At 40.7% G+C, this 20,729-nt stretch overlaps 1 protein-coding gene across 1 annotated transcript in view; it reads left to right on the top strand.

The window, feature by feature from the left end:
- The window catches only part of ADARB2 (adenosine deaminase RNA specific B2 (inactive)), a 761,328-nt gene that overhangs the window by 649,786 nt on the left and 90,813 nt on the right, over nt 1-20,729 (top strand). Inside the window, exon 8 of the mRNA XM_040434228.1 lies at nt 12,800-12,968. Within this exon, the coding sequence (XP_040290162.1) occupies nt 12,800-12,968 (169 nt within the window). The remainder of the gene's footprint in view (nt 1-12,799; nt 12,969-20,729) is intronic.

Raw genomic sequence — 20,729 nt, 5'->3', positions numbered from 1 at the left:
GTTGCGTGAAAATCGCAAGCATCCGCAAGCAAGTGCGGATGCAGTGCGATTTTCACGCACAGTTGCTAGGAGACGATCGGGATGGAGACCCGATCATTATTATTTTCCCTTATAACATGGTTATAAGAGAAAATAATAGCATTCTGAATACAGAATGCATAGTAAACTAGCGCTAGAGGGGTTAAAAAAAAATAAAAAAATATATAACTCACCTTAGTCCTCTTGATCGCGGCCCGGCATCTCCTTCTGTCTCCTTTGCTGAACAGGACCTGTGGTGAGCATTAATTACAGGTAAAGGACCTTTGGTGACGTCACTCCGGTCATCACATGATCCATCACATGATCTTTTACCATGGTGATGGATCATGTGATGACCGGAGTGACGTCACCAAAGGTCCTTTACCTGTAATTAATGCTCACCACAGGTCCTGTTCAGCAAAGGAGACAGAAGGAGATGCCGGGCTACGCGATCAAGTGGACTAAGGTGAGTTAAATTTATTTTTTTAACCCCTCCAGCGCTAGTTTACTATGCAGTCTGTATTCAGAATGCTATTATTTTCCCTTATAACTATGTTATAAGGGGAAATAATACAATCTACAGAACACCGATCCCAAGGCCGAACTTCTGTGAAAAAGTTCGGGTTTGGGTACCAAACATGCGCGATTTTTCTCACACGAGTGCAAAACGCATTACAATGTTTTGCACTCGCGCGGAAAAATCGCGGGTGTTCCCGCAACGCACCCGCACATTTTCCCGCAACGCCCGTGTGAACCCAGCCTTAATGGAAAATGGAGATGAAATTTCAGAATTTCACTTTTTTGGCTGATTTTACATTTTAATCCATTTTTTCCAGTAGCAAGGGTTAACAGCCAAACAAAACTCAATATTTATTACTCATATTCTGCGGTTTACAGAAACACCCCACATGTGGTTGTAAACTGCTGTATGGCCACACGGCAGGGCGCAGTAGGAAAGGAACGCCATATGGTTTGTGGAAGGCAGATTTAGCTGAACTGGTTTTTAAATGCCATGTCCCAGTTGAAGCCCCCGTGATGCACCCCTACAGTAGAAACTCAAAAGAGTGACCACATTTGGGAAACTACTGGATAAGGTGACAGTTTTGTTGGTACTATTTTGGGGTACATATGATTTTTAATTGCTCTATATTACGTTTTTTGTGAGGCAAGGTAACCCAAAAATTTATGTTTTGGCACCGTTTTAATTTTTTTGACAGGTTAGATCATGCTCTATTTTTATAGAGCAGGTTGTTTCGGATGCAATGATATCAAATATGTCTACTTTCTATGATGTTTGTTTCCGTTTTACATAATAAAGAATTTTTGAAAACAAAAATTTGGTTTTTGTATCTCCATTTTCTGAACGCCCTATTTTTTTTAATTTTTCTGCCGATCGTCTTGTGCAGGAGCTCGTTTTTTGAAGGAAGAGTTGACATTTTTATTGGCACCATTTTTGGGTACATATGATTTTTGGATCATTCATTATTACACTTTATGGGGCAAGGTGACCAAAAAATTGGTTGTTTTGGCGCAGTTTTTATTTAATTTATTTTTACAGCGTTTACCTAAGGGATTAGGTCATGTGACTTTTTTATAGAGCAGATCGTTACGGATGTGGCAATACCTAATATGTCTAATTTTTCTTATTTATTTCAGTTTTAAAGAATAATGGCATTTTTGAAACCGAAATAATGATATTTTAGTGTATCTATAGTCTGAGAGTCATAGATTTAAATTTTTTTTACTGATTGTCTTAGGTAAGGTCTAATTTTTTGCAGGATGAGGTGATGGTTTGATTCGAAATATTTTGGGGGGGAGTTATGCCTTTTTGATGGCTTTCTGTTGCAATTTTTGTGATGTAAGTTGACATCACAAAAAATAATCATTTTTGTGTCTCCATTGTCTGAGAGTGATAGCTGTTTTAATTTTTGACCGATTCTCTTAGGTAGGGTCTAATTTTTTTCGGGATGAGGAGACAGTTTGATTGGTACTATTTTGGGGGGCATACGCCTTTTTGATCACTTGCTGTTGCAATTTTTGTGATGTAATGTGACAAAAATGGCTCCTTTTTTTTTTACACAGTTTTTATTTTTATTTTTTTACGGTGTTCACCTGAGGGGTTAGGTCATGTGATATTTTTATAGATCTCGTTGTTACGGACGTGGCGATACCTAATATGTATATTTTTTTAATGTATTTCACTTTAGCACAATAATAGCAGTTTTGAAACAAAAAAATTATGTTTTAGAGTCTCTATGTTCAGAGAGCTATAGTTTTTTTATTTTTTGGGCGATTGTCTCATGTAGGGGCTCATTTTTTGCGGGATGAGGTGACGGTTTTATTTATACCATTTTCTGGGACATATGCCTTTTTAATCGCTTGGTGTTGCACTTTGTGTGATGTAAGGTGACAAAAATGCCTTTTTTTTTACACCGTTTTTGTTTTAATTTTTTTATGGTGTTTATCAGACAGGATGGATCATGTGATATATTTATAGAGCCGGTCATTACGGACGCGGCGATACCTAATATGTGTGTGTTATGTTTTTTTTCTGTTTTTTATTATAAAATAAGGAGAAAGGAGTGTTTTTTTTTTCTTTTTTTACTTTATTAATTTTATTACTTTAATAATTTTATTAAAAACATTTTTTTTACCTTTTTTTCTTTGCTTTATTTCTGATGTTCGCTTTTAGGGGTCTGATCTCCTCTGCAATAATACATCTGTATTGTAATGCATTGCCTGTTCGTGTACAACAGTGAGTAGTACACAAACAGGTTTCCTAGGAGACCCAGCCTGAGGCTGGATCTCCTGGGCACCCGTAGAAGACATTTCCCGATGCCGTGTAAGGCATTTGGCAGCCTCGGGCTGCCTTCTGACACATTGATTCCCTGCCACAGCAGCACGGGGACTCGATGCGCTCCCTCACCGGACAAAATCCCTTCTATGTCGCGGTCAGCGAGGACCGCGGAATATAAGGGGTTAATCTTCCGGCATCGGCTTTTACAGCAATGCCGGCGGATACAGCAGGGGCCCGGCTACCAGGGACTGCCGGGCCCCTGCAGTGATCGCGCGCGCACCGCTCCGGTGCCCGCCCGATCACAATGACGTACTATTACGTCAAATTGCGGGAACGCAGTGGCTTCCATGACGTAATAGTTTGTCATATGTCGGGAAGGGCTTAAATTTGATCAATCAATTGGTTAGTGTAATGTTTACTTTCTTTACTCACTCCAAACACTCCACACAGTTACTCTGCCCACTCCATAAATTTAATCTGCCCAGTCCAACCTTTCCACAGTTACTCCAGCCACTCCAACCACACAACAGTTACTCAAGCCACTCCACCCAGTTACTCCGCCCACTCCAGTTGTAGACTACTGGTGGAGGCAAGAACACTTCACACAATTTCCCCAGAAATTTTAGCTTTTCTAGTTTACATTAGTTATAGTGAGCCAAAACCAGGTGTGGGTCAAAAACACAGAACAGGAGGAAATCCTTCCATTATACCTTATCTCTGTGTAGGCTTCACTACTGGTTTGGGCTCACAATAACTGATGGAAATAACTGACCAAACAACTGAAGTGTGAACTGGGCCTTACCTGCTTCCTGACACTGGCTCTCGGCTCCCGTGCTCTCCGACCTCTGCTCAGGTCCCTGGATGTCATCATCCATTTTGACGCTGCCTGCAACCAATCGTGGGCCACGGCGGTGACTTCTCCCCTTGCATCAAGTGAATAAATGTGACAGTACTTCAGAATTTGGGGCCCGCTTTAATTCCGCCCAGGGCCACATTTTGTCTAAAACCGGCCCTGCCTGCACCTATCTATTATTGGTGGCATATCCTTGAGATATGCCACCAAGGTGTGAGATGGGCCAACTAATACTGTTTAGAAAAAAATAACCACCTGACATTTTCAGTCTACAGCTCTTCTGTAGACCTTTATGTTTCCATGGTTACAGAGTACAAATCGACTAGTGTGTGTACACTAATCTTAGAATCATTCTTCACCTATGTGGAGAATGGGGGACTCTTGTCCTGCCAGTTTGTATACTAAAAAGAATAATAACCAGTTGAGGCCCCAGGGATACAAAAGTTTTACTCTTGATATACTGTAGTTTATCTTGTATTTTTTTCATTGGATCAATTGCAATATTGGTTGGGAATAGGATCTATCTAAAAGTTGACTCCAGTGTCCACAACATGTCTTCTTGTTTCATCTGTAACTGTTTTTTCTACAAGCACCAAAATCAACAAGATTATACAAACTAAACTTGCACTTATGCATGAAAAGAAAGAAAAAAGACATCCACATAACAACAACATAGAATAGGGCTGCCATTGGGGCAGTACAGACAGAACTGTAGTCAGGAGCTCCATAGGCTCAGCCTTATTAGTATTCCCTTCAGTGCAGTGACTATAAGGGCTGATTCACACGACCATGTGGAAAACATGGTCCATCTATTGGCTGCATCTCTCAGACTGACATCCTCTCCCCTGATCCAAACCAACTGCATCATATCTTTTCACGATAGTCAGTTGGTTCCTATATGATTATGTATCTATTGTACTGTACTCCAATGATGAGGTACAGTACAATAGACCCTCAATCAGATAGGCACTGACTGTATCATAAAACACTATGATACAGTCCGTTAGTCAGGCGAGCTGGGGTCAGTCCAGAAAATGCGGCCGACACACAGACTCAGTTTCCCAGACTGAACATGCTCATGTGAATCAACCTTAATGAACCTTCCATTCAATATGGGGAGGGGAGGGGCCCTCTCTAAGTACAAAGACATTTACTAAATTATTTTACCGGAGTCCAGTGGAAACTGAACCTCATACCTGATGAATGGCAGGCAGTAAGTATTATTAGATAGGTTATACTGAGAAATGCCAGGAGAAGGCAACATGACGTAGGGGTGCATGCCGCGTTCCTCCTCCTGCCGTCCTTCCCTCCCTCCTCTCTACTTGCCACCAGGTTTGATGTTGAACACCGAGCCCAGCCGTGACTTGTGGAGTGCAAAATCGCTGATCTGATGTCCGGAGTAGTCGGCTCTGACGCCCTGTGATGCCGCCCTCACCATTACGGCTTGTATTCCGTCTGGCTGGATCGTGATGCGTGTCTGAGTCTTGTGTGCGGCAGAGCTGGTGCCTTGTTACGGATACTCACCTCCGGTGTGCGGCAGGAGACTCAGGTGATGCTGTGCCTTTCTCCCTGGGACCACGGGGTATAGCTGTGGCTCTTGGTGGCGCATGGTGTGGATCCCGAATCTGGTGTCCTGGTCCTGGTCCTGCCGACTTCTGTTTAACGCCTGAGAGGGGGTGAGACCTTAGCTGATCGTTTGCTGAGGCCTCTATTGCCGGCCGTTGATTGCCGGGTGCCCGCTCTATTTGTTGAGTTGGTCAGATCTGTGCCCAGGAAAATATATTGCGCTGGGGGGCATACAGCTGGGCGCTTTGTTAAATCCATTCCTATCCCTGGGTGGAAAGGGCGTCTGTGCGATTATTGTTTTGAGGCCAAGACCGTGACCTTTGAGGGAGGCTTGTACCCTATGTACTGTCATAGGTTAAAATCTCATCTAGAAAGTCACCTGGACATACAGCGGCTTCTGGTTATATGATTCTTGTATCTAAGCCGAATCTGATCGTCATTTCCAAGTGGGGATAAAGGGCAAGTCCTATCCTAGATTCTGGCTTCTGATAGAATCAGATCCCCTTTCTTTGTAAAATTGGATTCTGATGTTAGTTCTACTCCAGGGTTGTTTGAGAGGGGATAATTAATAAAAAATTTGACTCTTCCGGCTGCTCCGCTGCGTATTCAGAGACTTCCGCCTTGATTCTGCAAGCTGTAACTTGTATCGTCGGATTGTTTATGTATCCAGCTGAATATGCTTTGATTTATGTTCTCAGCCTATATGTATCCAGTATTTATGCTCCTTTTTTTCTATTTTTCGCGCTGTGTATGTACATGTGCTATATCTCTGTATTGGATGCTTATGTCTTTGTGAGCACGGAATAGATTGTCTAGGTCCTATAGTTAATACGGGGCATTTTTCAAGCCGGTTTCGGATCTATAGCGGATCTGTTGTTGGAAGTTCCTCTGTATTTCATATAGTCTGGACCCTACATTAGTTCTTTCTCTATGTGAAGTGTTTATCTAGAGATTACCTATTAGGTCTTTTAGACATGCCGCCTAAGTATCGTAAATCTGGAGGGGTCCCCTCGCCGAAAGGCGGTTCGGGGGGGAGCCAGGCTCGACTAGACACATTTTTGAAATCCCCACCATCTAAAACTAGGGGGGGTGCTCAAAGATCTGTTCCACAGGCTGAGTTGGGAGAGGTTAATACGGATCGACTAGAACTGGCCACTACAATATCTAGTACGCCCCAGAGCGAAGGGTTGGATAGTATTAATAAAAAAAACTCTCTGACATATTGGGAGTAGTAAATTCCACCAGCACCTCCGTTGCAGAGTTGGCTTCTTCCCTCTCAGTAGTACAAGGAGATGTTACGATAATTAGAGATGAAATTACAAAACTGAGACTGAAGGTGAAGGAATTGGAAGTAGCAGTTAGCTCTGTCACCTCAGAGAACATTGTATTAAAAAAGAGATTAGAAGAGGTAGATCAAGATTGTTTTTGGCTCAGAAGGAAAGTGATAGACCTGGAGGATAGGTCCCGTAGATACAACTTGCGACTGGTGGGTTTCCCAGAAGGGGTAGAACAGGATAATCCTGCCAAATTCATTCAAAAATGGCTGGTCGAAAATTTAGGGCCAGACCAGGATTCATCTACCTTTTCTGTGGAAAGGGCCCACAGAATTCCCTTTAAAAAACCTCCTCCAGGGGCTTCCCCTAGGTCAATTTTGGTGAAACTGGTTAGTTCGAAGGATCGGGACTGGGTACTCAGACGTAAAAGAGAAGTACTAGACACATATTTCAATGGAAACCTGATATCTATATACCCAGATTTTTCACGAGAGACCCAACTTAAAAGAAGATCTTTCGCTGATGTAAAAAAAAGATTGGCTGCAGCCAATATTAAGTACTCGATGTCATTCCCAGCAAAATTAAGGGTGGTACACAATGATGCTGTCCGGTTTTTCTCTACACAGGTGGACGCGGTTCAATGGCTGGACTCTAAAGGGTTATAATGAGAATATAAATGTGGGAAGAAGGGAGGTTAAAGGGGGGAAATGGGCGGGGGGGAGGTTTGGTGGATTGGAAGAGGTTGATGGGTAAGGTTATATACCTTATTAACCATGTAGCGGGTTCTTTGGGGGTGGGTTTGAGGGAGGGATTGGCTGTCGTCACTGGCTTTTGGTCTACGTGTCTCTCTCCTAGATAGGGGACTGGGATTCTGATTTATATATTGTCTATGCCATGTAATATTCTATTTTGTAATGTGAGAGGGTTGGGAGACAGAACTAAGAGGACGGTGGTATTTGATCTTGTGGCACGTCATCTGCCGGCTATTGTGGTATTATTAGAAACACATGCAATAGTAGATAGGCTTTATACATTGAAAAGGAAATGGGCTTCTTTTGAATATCACGCTTACTTCTCTTCGTATGCAAGAGGGGTCAGCGTATATATTCACCGCGGGATGGAGTTTCAACCTGTAGATAATATGATAGATAAAGAAGGGAGATTTGTATTCCTCCATGGCTTTTGGAAAGGGCAGGAGATTATATTGGCGTTTATTTATATTCCTCCACCATACAAATCAACTGTCTTTTCTCTATTAGCTAAATACATAGCCACAAAAAATCTATGTGCATTATTAGTAGCTGGAGATTTTAACTCAGTTCTTGATCCTGAGTTGGATCGTTTCTCCACCTCTTCTGGTGCAAGGTCGGACTGGATCGCCTCTGAGTACTATTTGCCAGGAGCTGGCGCTGGTTGATATCTGGCGCCACCTCTATGGCAATAAGAAAATCTTTTCCTGCTTCAGCCAGTCCTATGGGTCAATGTCCTGTATTGACCTGGCTTTTGCAAGTCGTGATTTGAGTCATCAAATTGTGAAAATGAAGTATGAACCTCATGGAATTTCAGATCACTCCCCAGTTCTGATTATGTTCAGAGAGGCGGATGCTCCAGCCTCGGGTAGAACTTTTAAACTGAATTCGCATTGGTTTGATGTGATAGGGGAGCAATGCCGAATTGATCTGGATATACAGGAATTCTGGGGCTTTAATGTAGGCTCAACACATATACACTATGTGTGGGATGCATTGAAGGCCCATATAAGGGGCTTATACTTTACTAAAATCAATAGGTATAGATCTGAACTTCGTCGAAGGTAACAACAGCTGACAGAGGCAATTAGGAGCCTACGGGCTTTATTACCGTAATTGCTCATCATAATGAGCAATATCTAACTCAGTTAAAGGAGGCCAATCTACAGCTTAAGACACTTCTGTACAGTAAAGCACAGCATAAGCTTATTTTCCAAGGTCAAAATCGCTTTTGTGAATCGGGTAAAACGGGCAAGTTTCTTGCACGATTAGTGGCTAATCAGAGAGAGGCTACTAGTATAAGGGAGATTAGGATCTCAAAAGGTAATAGGGTGAGGTCCTCAGAGGAGATTAGGGAGGAATTTGTGAAATACTATTCTACTCTTATCAGTCTGATTCTATGTTTAGTCGGAATGATATGGACCAATATTTACAACAATTGGAGCTTCCCCAGTTAGATTCAAAGGACAGAGAGATGCTGGATCGCCCTATTCTGTTGGAGGAGTTGCAGGCGATACTCCCATCGCTAAAGTATAATTCATCCCCTGGTCCAGATGGCTTGCCGTTTGAACTTTATAGGTACCACGCTAAATCGCTCTTTCCTATTCTTGTGCGGGTCTTAAATGAATCCTGTTTATTTGACTCTTTACCTCGATCATTTAGAGAGGCAGTGATCATCTTGGTGTTGAAAAAGGATAAAGATATATGAGATATGGGGTCATATAGACCCATATCGCTTTCAAATACGGACTACAAAATTTTTGCTAAAATTCTGGCTAATCGCTTCAAGAGGGTCATAGCCTCTCTGGTACATCCCAATCAGACGGGTTTTATTCCGGGCCGGCAAATACAGATGAGTCTTTATAGGGTGTATTTGAATCTTTCTGTTGGGGGTAGTATAGACCACCCCATCCTGTCCTTAGATGCCGCAAAGGCGTTTGACAGGATGGAGTGGTCTTTTTTGTGGGCTACTATGTCTCAATTTGGTTTGGGGAACATATTTATGGAAATGACTCAAATGCTATATGAACAGCCATTAGCATGTATTAATATCAATGGTATTAGTTCTTCTCCCGTTAGGATGCAGCGAGGGATGAGACAGGGATGCCCCCTTTCTCCTCTTCTTTTTGCCCTATTTATTGAACCGTTGGCCTGTAAGATCCGTTTAGATAACCGTATAGACGGCTTCGGGGTGGCGGGAGTGAGCGATAAAATAAGCCTCTATGCTGATGATGTGATTCTGTTTCTGGATCAGGGATGGAAAATCCTTCCTTATGTGATAGAAGCAATAGAGGATTTGGGTAAATTATCGGGTTATTTGATTAACTGGACTAAGTCATCGCTCCTCCCGCTGAACCGTAAGGCCGCAGATGAAGGGAGTGGAGTCCGCGTTCTTGCTCCTAATGATACTTTGGACTATTTGGGGGTTAAGATTGGGGTTCCTATAAATAGGTTTTATGAGCTTAATTTGGCCCCGGTTTTGAATAAAGTTAAGTCTAAAATACGCGCTTGGCAGAAATTGATATTGGCACAGACAGATCGAATTGCATTGGTTAAAATGATTATCTTGCCTATTGTGATGTACCCGATGTGTGCTTCCCCTGTTTGGATCGATGATATCTTTTTCCATAGATTGGAGACTCTTATTAACGATCTAATTTGGGGAAGGAAGAGGGTGCGTATAAAACAAAGATATTTATGGCTGTCGGAGTCAGAGGGCGGGTTATCATTTCCTTTTTTTCAAGGATATTATTTATGTGCACAGATTCAGCGATGTTGTAACTTTAAAGAGAGTTCACTTGCACGATATTTGACTAAGGTTATGGATAAACCAATAGAGAATATCTTCACATGTGTGGAGTCTGGGTATATGGGATTGAGGAAGTCCCTATTGATCCCTTGGACCCTACAGAGGGTTTGGAATAAGCCTAAGGAGATTCTAAAAGTTTCCTGTCCTTTTGCTTTCACTCCTCTGTGGGAGAACAGGAGTCTGGTGGAATTCTTCAAAATCACAGATTTTGTTTACTGGTTATGTAAGGGGGTTGTCAATGTGTGTCACTTTTTTTCTTCGGGACATTTTAAATTGTTTTTGGAATTGAATTTCACTGATAGTTCATCATTAGATTTGTTCATGTACTCACGTTTAAAACACATATATGATGCCTCTAGGAATAAAGGCTACATTTTCCCTCGAGAGAATATATCTTTTGATTATTGTTATGCCCAGAAAGATGAGAAGGTTAAGATATCTAGATTATACTGCAAACTCCGAATGGCATTGGCAACTGTAACACTTTTTAAAAGCCCAAGTAAGTGGGAGCAAGAGTTACATTGCCCTCCACTACAGTGGACCAGCATTTACAGAAATGTAAGAAAGGCTACAATTTCCAATGCTCACAGATTAATTCAATTTAAGATCTTGCACCAATTGTATTATACGCCAAAAATGCAAGCGAAATTCCCCCAAAATAAAGGCCAAGATTGCTGCTGCCCTAAATGTGGATATGTGAATGCGGATTACGGCCACTTACTTTGGAATTGTAGTAAATGAAAAAAGTACTGGGAACAGGTCTTTGTAACCCTACAAAAGGAGTCCTCTTCGACATATAATCCTGGGATGTTGACAGTGATATTGGGATACTTTGCTCCAGAAATGGTAATCCTGGTCCGGGTCAGACAGATCTGGATGAGGGGTTTGATGGCGGCAAAAGTTATTCTAATTAAACACTGGGGTTCTGTCTCCCCGCCCTCTCTAAATGAATGGGTCCTGTACCTTCAACAAATTTGAATGTTTGAGGATATGGAAAGGAAACGGAGAGCGGCACGTATGACTGTTTAGCTATAATTAATACTGTAATTATGGGTATATTTGATAGAGCTGTTCTGACGACAGCCAATTGGGGGGGGGGAGTATATGAATCTATAGTGATATTTATAATTTAGGCAGTATCTTGCCTCTCTTTATAGGGTAGCTGATTGTTGCCTATAATGGCTATCCTGTGTTGATTGTTTTGCTTACAATAATGTACTGTTTTTCTCTGTGTTTTTAAAAAAAAGAAAATAAATATTTAATAAAAAATAAAAATAAAACTTAATGAACCTTCCATTCAATATGGGGAGGGGAGGGGCGGGGCCCTCTCTACGTACAAAGACATTTACTAAATTATTTTACCAGCGTCCAATGGAAACTGAACCTCATACCTGCTGAATGGCAGGCAGTAAGTTTACTGCTACATTATAGACCTTCATTTTTAGATTATACAGTGTTACTATTTTCTTTACAGGCATAATATTAAATAAATATTATTACTGCTTAGTAGCTTTTTAGGCAGAAAAGCTAAAAGTTTAATTTTCCTGTTTAACGCATTTACTAAAGAAATTATTATACAGGTCTCTATTGCAAATTGTCCCCCAGATCTTTTCCATTACTATGTGGCGATCTTCTGTGCCTAAAAGCTACTGCACAGACGTACTATTTATTTAATAATTTGGTTCTATAGTGTAGTGGTAAACTAAATAATATTACTGTTTTCTGCGCAGGTATATTAAATAGTAAGAAATGTTTAGCAGCTTTAAGCACAGAAAATCCAACCCTCACAGTAATATACTGTAGTTATATAGTGTAGTGGTAAACATTATGCCTGTCATGCAGAAGGTCTGGGATTCAACTCTTAAGAGATAATGGAGCAAAAACCAATTACAAAAAAATGTGTTTCTGTAAGTAACATACTTACTATTGAATATCAGAAAACAGTATTTGGTATCCCTGTAATCATAATAACCTACCCCACATTATTTATGGTGATCGTAATAAGTGTTAATAAATAATTATGCATCTGTTTGTTTGTTTTTCTTTCATTTAACCCATAATAAAAGTTTATAGAAATTATGTATGATATGGAAACATGGAATGATGCAAAAAAAAAAAAAGTTGTGGCTGTGAATGTGAGAAAGGCTAGTGGGGGTGATCAAAAAAATTGGAAAAAAAAGATAAAAAAGTCATACAGTATGTACCCCAAAACCCTCCACCGCCTTGTAAACAGAAATATAAAAAGGTTATGGGTGACAAAAAAAATTGATATTTTTTTCAAAGGTTGTTATTTTTTTTAAGTATTAAAACATAATAAAAATGATATAAATTGGCATAGATGTAATCGCACCGACCGGCAGAATAAGGTCTTCATGTAAATTTTATTGCACATTGAATGCCTAAAATCAAAACCAGAGAAACAGCTGCAGAATTGCCACATTTTTTTTCCAATTTCACAACAAAATAAAAAAAATGTTTCAGTGCAAGATATGGTAAATGAAATGGTGCTATTAAAAAAATACTACTTTTCCTGCAAAAACAAGCTGTCACATAGCTATGCAAATGGAAAAGTTAAATCATTACATCTCATTGAAGACTGGGAGGAAAAACATAAAAGAAGAAATTAATATTGTCCTGGTCTCAAAGGGATTAAGCAGCGTACAAGGAAAGAGCAGCCTCAAAGGAAGCACCCCATCTTTCTTAAATCATGAATATATTTTCTTTTCTTATCAGTGAACAAGTGCAAGCACATAGTGAGGAAATTTCGAGGTCATCTTCGTACAAAGATAGAGTCTGGAGAAGGAACGATTCCAGTGAGGACTCGGCCTGCAGTACAGACATGGGACGGTGTATTATCGGGAGAGCAGCTAGTCACAATGTCTTGTACAGACAAACTGACCAGGTAATTACAAGTGATTAACTGCTTTTTTAGCTTGATTTTTTTTAATCATTAGTATCTATGGCAAGTTGGAAACCAGTGATAGTCTAAGATCATGAATATCACCAATGTCATGTTCTAACAAATATCGAAGATCTCAGAAGATCTGATCAGTACTCTATCCCAGGACTATTTTCTCTGGACACCAGGATTGCTACCAGAACTTCCATAGCAATGACCATACTGGATCTTCACAAGATTGCACAATCTTTATGTTATTCTTATATTTGTAACAAGAAACTCCATCTTTTACAGGATCTCCCCATAGAATGTAGCTCAAAGATGACCTTGTTGAGACAAGTCACATCTTGCAACAGGTTCCATTCAATCATGAACGATTGTTTCTTCTCTTGCTTCCTTGTGTGATCTCTGAAGGATCTCATATTATAAGTCATCTGTGATTTCATTTATTTGGAATTGTTTGTGTGCAGCATAGATATGGTACATTGTTAGATGTTTAAGTGATACATGACGCCATGCTGACACCAATATCTTATGAAGGAGCATCAGGCAATACTACTACTGCATGGCAAACCACCAGTTACTTTTAATTGTCCTAGATACTATATAGGTATGTGAATCATAGTAAAGAGGTATTCCAGCCTAATAAAAATAAAGGTTTGTTGTGGAATGCAAATGGTTTAAAAAAGTAGACATCTCATGATATGATAGCTCAATACATTTTATATTCATCTCACTGATACCCTGTCAATGCTGTTACAACTGTATCCAGGTCCCAACAGCGCTGACGTCCCAATATGCCAGGAAATGACTGTTAATGGTTCACAGCCAATCACTGGCTGTAGCCAAGACCCACCCCATCCAGTGATTGGTTGAGGAGCATTCCCAGCTGTAGACCTGTAACCAGGGGTGTAATCATGGCTCCCCATACCAAATCCTAGTGCCCTGTGGGTGTTTCTATCAGTGATTGTTATCTGTGTATACACGTATAGGGAAGACTGTCATTTACTAACTAGAACTGCTCACAAGCCTAGAGATTTAAATGATTAAATTACAAATTATACTGAATCTTTTCCCATAAAACTATATATCCATCTGCTCAGCTCCTCCTGCTCTATAACATGCTGCCTGCAGATTGCACTGCATTTTCATGGTGACAGGTTCTCTTTAAAGGGAATCTGTTAGCTCCAAAACACCCTCCAAACTAGAGTAAGTTGTGTATAGTATAAGGGTACTTTCACACTTGCTTCCAAGGATTCCAGCAGGCAGTTCCGTCGCCGGAACTGCCTGCTGGATCTGGCAATCCGGACGCAAACTGATGGCATTTGTCAGACGGATGCGGATCCGTCTGACAAATGCATTGAAATACCGGATCAATCTCTCCGGTGTCATCCAGAAAAAAAGACACGGTATTATTATTTTTTTGGGCATTTTTAAAGGTCTTTTAACCCCTTAAGGACTCAGCCCAATTTCACCTTAAGGACTTGGCCATTTTTTGCAAATCTGACCAGTGTCACTTTAAGTGCTGATAACTTTAAAACGCTTTTACTTACCCAGGCTGTTCTGAGATTGTTTTTTCGTCACATATTGTACTTCATGACATTGCTAAAATTGGGTCAAAAAAGTTATTTTTTTTGCATAAAAAAATACAAAATGTGGAAAAATCTGGAAAAATTTGGAAATTTCCAAGTTTCAATTTCTCTACTTCTATAATACATAGTAATACCTCCAAAAATAGTTATTACTTTACATTCCCCATATGTCTACTTCATGTTTGGATCATTTTGGGAATGATATTTTATTTTTTGGGGATGTTACAAGGCTTAGAAGTTTAGAAGCAAATCAAAAACCCAATTTTTAGGGACCAGTTCAGGTCTGAAGTCACTTTGCGAGGCTTACATAATAGAAACCACCCAAAAATGACCCCATTGTATAAACTACACCCCTCAGGGTATTCAAAACTGATTTTACAAACTTTGTTAACCCTTTAGGTGTTCCACAAGAATTAATGGAAAATAGAGATACAATTTCAAAATGTAACTTTTTTGGCAGATTTTCCATTTTAATAATTTTTTTCCAGTTACAAAGCAAGGGTTAACAGCCAAACCAAACTTAATATTTATGGCCCTGATTCTGTAATTCAGAGAAACACCCCATATCTGGTCGTAAACAGCTGTACGGGCACATGGCAGGGCGCAGAAGGAAAGGAATGCCATACGGTTTTTGGAAGGCAGATTTTGCTGGACTGTTTTTTTTTACACCATATCCCATTTGAAGCCCCCTGATGCACCCCTAGAGTAGAAACTCCAAAAAAAGGCCCCATTTTAGAAACTACGGGATAGGGTGGCAGTATTGTTGGTACTAGTTTAGGGTACATATGATTTTTGGTTGCTCTATATTACACTTTTTGTGAGGCAAGATAACAAGAAATAGCTGTTTTGGCACCGTTTTTATTTTTTGTTATTTACAACATTCATCTGACAGGTTAGATCATGTGGTATTTTTATAGACCAGGTTGTCACGGATGCAGCGATACCTAATGAAGCAAAAAAAAAATCATGTTTTACTGTTTCCATAGTCTGAGAGCCATATTTTTTTCAGTTTTTGAGCGATTACCTTGGGTAGGGTATGATTTTTGCGGGATGAGATGACGGTTTTATTGGCACTATTTTGGGGTGCGTGTGACTTTTTGATCGCTTGCTATTACTCTTTTAGTGATGTAAGGTGACAAAAAATGGTTTATTTAGCACAGTTTTTATTTTAAATTTTTTACGGTGTTCATCTGAGGGGTTAGGTCATGTGATATTTTTATAGAGCCGGTCGATACGGACGCGGCAATACCTAATATGTATACTTTTTTTTTTATTTATGTAAGTTTTACACAATAATATCATTTTTGAAACAAAAAAAAAATCATGTTTTAGTGTCTCCATATTCTGAAAACCATAGTTTTTTCAGTTTTTGGGCGATTATCTTAGGTAGTGGCTCATTTTTTGCGGGATGAGGTGACTGTTAGATTGGTACTATTTTGGTGGGCAAACGCCTTTTTGATCGCTTGCTGTTGTACTTTTTGTGATGTAAGGTGACAAATAAATTGTTTATTTAGCACAGTTTTTATTTTTTATTTTTTACGGTGTTCATCTGAGGGGTTAGCTCATGTGATATGTTTATAGAGCCGGTCGATACGGACGCGGCGATACCTAATATGTATACTTTTTTTTTCCCCCTATTTTTTACCAATTTTACTTTATTATTACTTTATTTTTTCAACTTTTTTTTCCACTTTATTTATTGTCCCACTTAGGGACTTGAACTTTTGGGAGTCTAATCCTTTACAATGCGTTCCAATACTTCTGTATTGGAATGCATTGGCTGTATGAGTAATACTGTGTGTATTACTCATACAGCTTCCGGCCTGTGAGATCCAGGGGGCTGGATCTCACAGGCTCTTCACCGGAAGGCAGTGCGATGCCTTCCTTAGGCATCGCGCTGCCTTCCATGCCATCGGGTCCCCCCCCACAGCCCCATGGGGACCCGATGGCACCGCCGACTACCGCCTCTCGCACAATAAAAAGCCGCAAACCGCAGGTCTGAATTGACCTGCGGTTTTCGGCGACTGCCGACACGGGGGGGGGGGGGGGGCATGGGACCCCCCCCGCGCATTTAGCCGTGGTGCCTGCTCAATGATTTGAGCAGGCACCGTGTTCCGATCACTGCCCGTCGGGCGGTGGTGATCGGAACAACACATGACTGACCGGTACGTCATGGGTCCTTAAGGACTCGGGAAACATGCCGTACCGGTACGTAATGCGTCCCTAAGGGGTTAAAGGAACACTTAATGCCGGATCCGGCATTCCTCCAAGTGATCAGTATTTTTGGCCGGAGAGAAAACTGCAGCATGCTGCGGTATTTTCTCCATCCAAAAAACGTAAGAGGGACTGAACTGATGCATCCTGAACGGAATGCTCTCCATTCAGAATGCATTAGGATAAAACTGATCAGTTTTTTTCCAGTATTGAGCGCCTGTGACGGAACTCCTTACCAGAAAACAAAAACGCTAGTGAGAAAGTACCCTAAGTGATGCTGAGTCTAGTTATGTCATTTTATCTTCATACCCAATTGCATTCCCACAAACCAGCCTTTAAATGCATTGAGCGCACTCCTCTTTGAGTCCTCTCCATTATGTGTGTGAGCTCGAGAGTCCTCTCAATGCATTTTACTGCTGGTTTGTGGGAGCACAGCATGCAAGAGAGTATGAAGATAAAAATAACGGATTCGGAACCACTTACACTATATAACCCTTACTCTAGTTGGGGGGGGGGGGGGGTCGAGAGCTGACAGATTCCCTTTAAAGTTTTCACTCTTCCCTTCCATCATGCTTTGTCATTACTACCTTCCTGCCATTTGCCCATTTAGCTGCATGGCCCCACATCTATTCTTCCCGCTACCATAGTAGTTACAGGGGTAACTGGGGGCACAGGGCTGGCGTAGCATTGGTCCAGGTTCCGGCTTACAAGGGTCACAACCAAACTCCCCGGTTACGGAAAGCCAAGCTACGCCTCTGGTAGATGTGTCCATGGCTGTAATGAGAATATACAGTCGTTTTTGTAATTTCTTAATAGCTAAGGGGCAGGTAATGAGGCAAGCATGTAAGGTTACTGTGTCTTTTTTGCTTTTGGCTGTCCTACTCCTTCCTCAACAAATCTTATTTATGAAAGGCTTTATGCAAATCATAAGTAGTTTTCTCTTATAATCCAGTTGCTAGAGAGAAATAATCCTTCATGGAAAAGCTTCATTGACAGCCAGAGAACAGTCCTTCCAGGCTTTGTATGTTTTTAGCCCTTTCTGATTGTTTTAGACATTTGATCAAACCAGAGAAATCAGATGTGGAACATAGGCTGTTTTTTTCCCCTCTCAGTGACTTCCACCAACTCCATGTCATTCTGGTTAAAGTCTGATGGACACTAGTAGATGAGTACATTGCCTGTAGCCCATCCGTCCCACATTGCAGAGCATCGTATCAAACTGTTCTGTTGCTTTTAGCTGTTTACATATAGAGCAGTCTGGGTTGAATTTTCACCGGTCTCTTATTTTTTAAGAACATGTTGACATTTGCTGCCTTTCTTTTATGATGGGTACATGGAGATTTTATCTTTTATTATTCTGTATGTGTAATTGTAATTTGGTGCAGGTATTTCAGAAATGGCGACAGTTCCTCTTTAACAAGAAGTAGGAGACAGACGGAGGGCATTATGACTGGTTGGTTTGTATGGAGACATATAGGTCTTCATTGGACCTGTAGACACAAAACACACATTTTTTTTGTGAAAGCCATGCAAATGTTAGGTTACTTTCACATCAGCATACCTTTCCGGTATTGAGATCTGTCATACAGTAGGATCTCAATACCAGAGGAAAACACTTCAGTTTTGTCCCCATTCATTGTCAATGAACTGAACTGAACGGAACAGAGTGCACCAGAATGCATTCCGTTCCCTTTGGTTGTGTCCCCAGGCCAGATAGAAAAACGCTGCAAACAGCATTTTTCAGTGCGTCCTAGGATGCGGAGCAAGACAGATCCGGCATGAAACACAATGTACAGTCAGGTCCATAAATATTGGGACATCGACACAATTGTAAAATTTTTGGCTCTATACATCACCACAATGGATTTGAAATGAAACGAACAAGATGTGCTTTAACTGCAGACTGTCAGCTTTAATTTGAGGGTATTTAAATCCAAATCAGGTGAATGGTGTAGGAATTACAACAGTTTGCATATGTGCCTCCCACTTGTTAAAGAACCAAAAGTAATAGGACAATTGGCTTCTCAGCTGTTCCATGGCCAGGTGTGTGTTATTCCCTCATTATCCCAATTACAATGAGCAGATAAAAGGTCCAGAGTTCATTTCAAGTGTGCTATTTGCTTTTGGAATTTGTTGCTGTCAACTCTCAAGATGAGATCCAAAGAGCTGTCACTATCAGTGAAGCAAGCCATCATTAGGCTGAAAAAACACAACAAACCCATCAGAGAGATAGCAAAAACATTAGGTGTGGCCAAAACACTTGTTTTGAACATTCTTAAAAAGAAGGAATGCAGCGGTGAGCTCAGCAACACCAAAAGACCCAGAAGACCCCGGAAAACAACTGTGGTGGATGACCGAAGAATTATTTCCCCGGGGAAGAAAACGCCCTTCACAACAGTTGGCCAGATCAAGAACACTCTCCAGGAGGTAGGTGTATGTGTGTCAAAGTCAACAATCAAGAGAAGACTTCACCAGGGTGAATACAGAGGGTTCACCACAAGATGTGAACCATTGGTGAGCCTCAAAACCAGGAAGGCCAGATTAGAGTTTGCCAAACGACATCTAAAAAAGCCTTCACAGTTCTGGAACAACATTCTATGGACAGATCAGACTGAGATCAACTTGTACCAGAGACATGGGAAGAGAAGAGTATGGAGACGGAAAGGAACTGCTCATGATCCTAAGCATACCACCTCATCAGTGAAGCATGGTGGTGGCAGTGTCATTGGGTGGGCATGTATGGCTGCCAATGGAACTGGTTCTCTTGTATTTATTAATGATGTGACTGCTGACAAAAGAAGCAGGATGAATTCTGAAGTGTTTCGGGCAATATTATCTGCTCATATTTAGCCAATGCTTCAGAACTCATTGAACGGTGCTTCACAGTGCAGATGGACAATGACACAAAGCATACTGCAAAAGCAACCAAAGTTTTTTTAAGGGAAAGAAGTGGAATGTTATACAATGGCCAAGTCAATCACCTGACCTGAATCTGATTGAGCATACATTTCACTTGCTGAAGACAAAACTGAAGGGAAAATGCCCCAAGAACAAGCAGGAACTGAAGACAGTTGCAGTAGAGGCCTGGCAGAGCATCACCAGGGATGAAACACAGCGTCTGGTGATGTCTATGCGTTCCAGACTTCAGGCTGTAATTGACTGCAAAGGATTTGCAACCAAGTATTAAAAAGTGTAAGTTTGATTTATGATTATTATTATGTCCCATTACTTTTGGTCACTTAACAAGTGGGGGGCACAGATGCAAACTGTTGTAATTCCTACACCGTTTACCTGATTTGGATGTAAATACCCTCAAATTAAAGCTGACCGTCTGCAGTTAAAGCACATCTTGTTTGTTTCATTTCAAATCCATTGTGGTGGCGTATAGAGCCAAAAATGTTATAATTGTATTGACGTCCCAATATTTATGGACCTGACTGTAAGTCAATGGTCCCAGATCAATTTTCTTGAACACAAAAGAAAACAGATCCAGCACCCATTGACTTCAAATGGTTTTAGTGCCGGAACCGTCATGGCTAATTTAGACATACAGTAATAAAACCAGATCCGTTCATAACGGATGCAGGCGGTTGTATTATCATGACTGAAGCGTTTTTGCTGATCCATGACGGATCCAGCAAAAATGCAGATGTTATTTTAAAAGGAATTGGAGCAATAACATGGTTGCAAAGTTCTACATGTCCATAGCCTTTACAATAATCATTAACTGAATATCAAATAATAATGCTGTGTAAATAAATGTTGATTATTACACATAGATTGAATGCAGCAGTATCGGAATATACAGTAGCTTACATGACTGCAAGATGGACAATTATTAGCTTTAAACTGCAGAGAACATTATCGCCAAACACCATGTACCATAAAATGTCCCCCATGTCAATCATTATAATCCTATGTGCGTTCATCTCCGAGAAGCTGTTTCCTCGCCTCAGTT

Source organism: Bufo bufo, chromosome 5 (assembly GCF_905171765.1).
Source record: "Bufo bufo chromosome 5, aBufBuf1.1, whole genome shotgun sequence".
In the NCBI taxonomy this organism is placed as follows: Eukaryota; Metazoa; Chordata; class Amphibia; order Anura; family Bufonidae; genus Bufo; species Bufo bufo.
The sequence above is the reverse complement of the archived record's forward strand: the minus strand, read 5'-3'. Positions and strand labels throughout refer to the sequence as shown.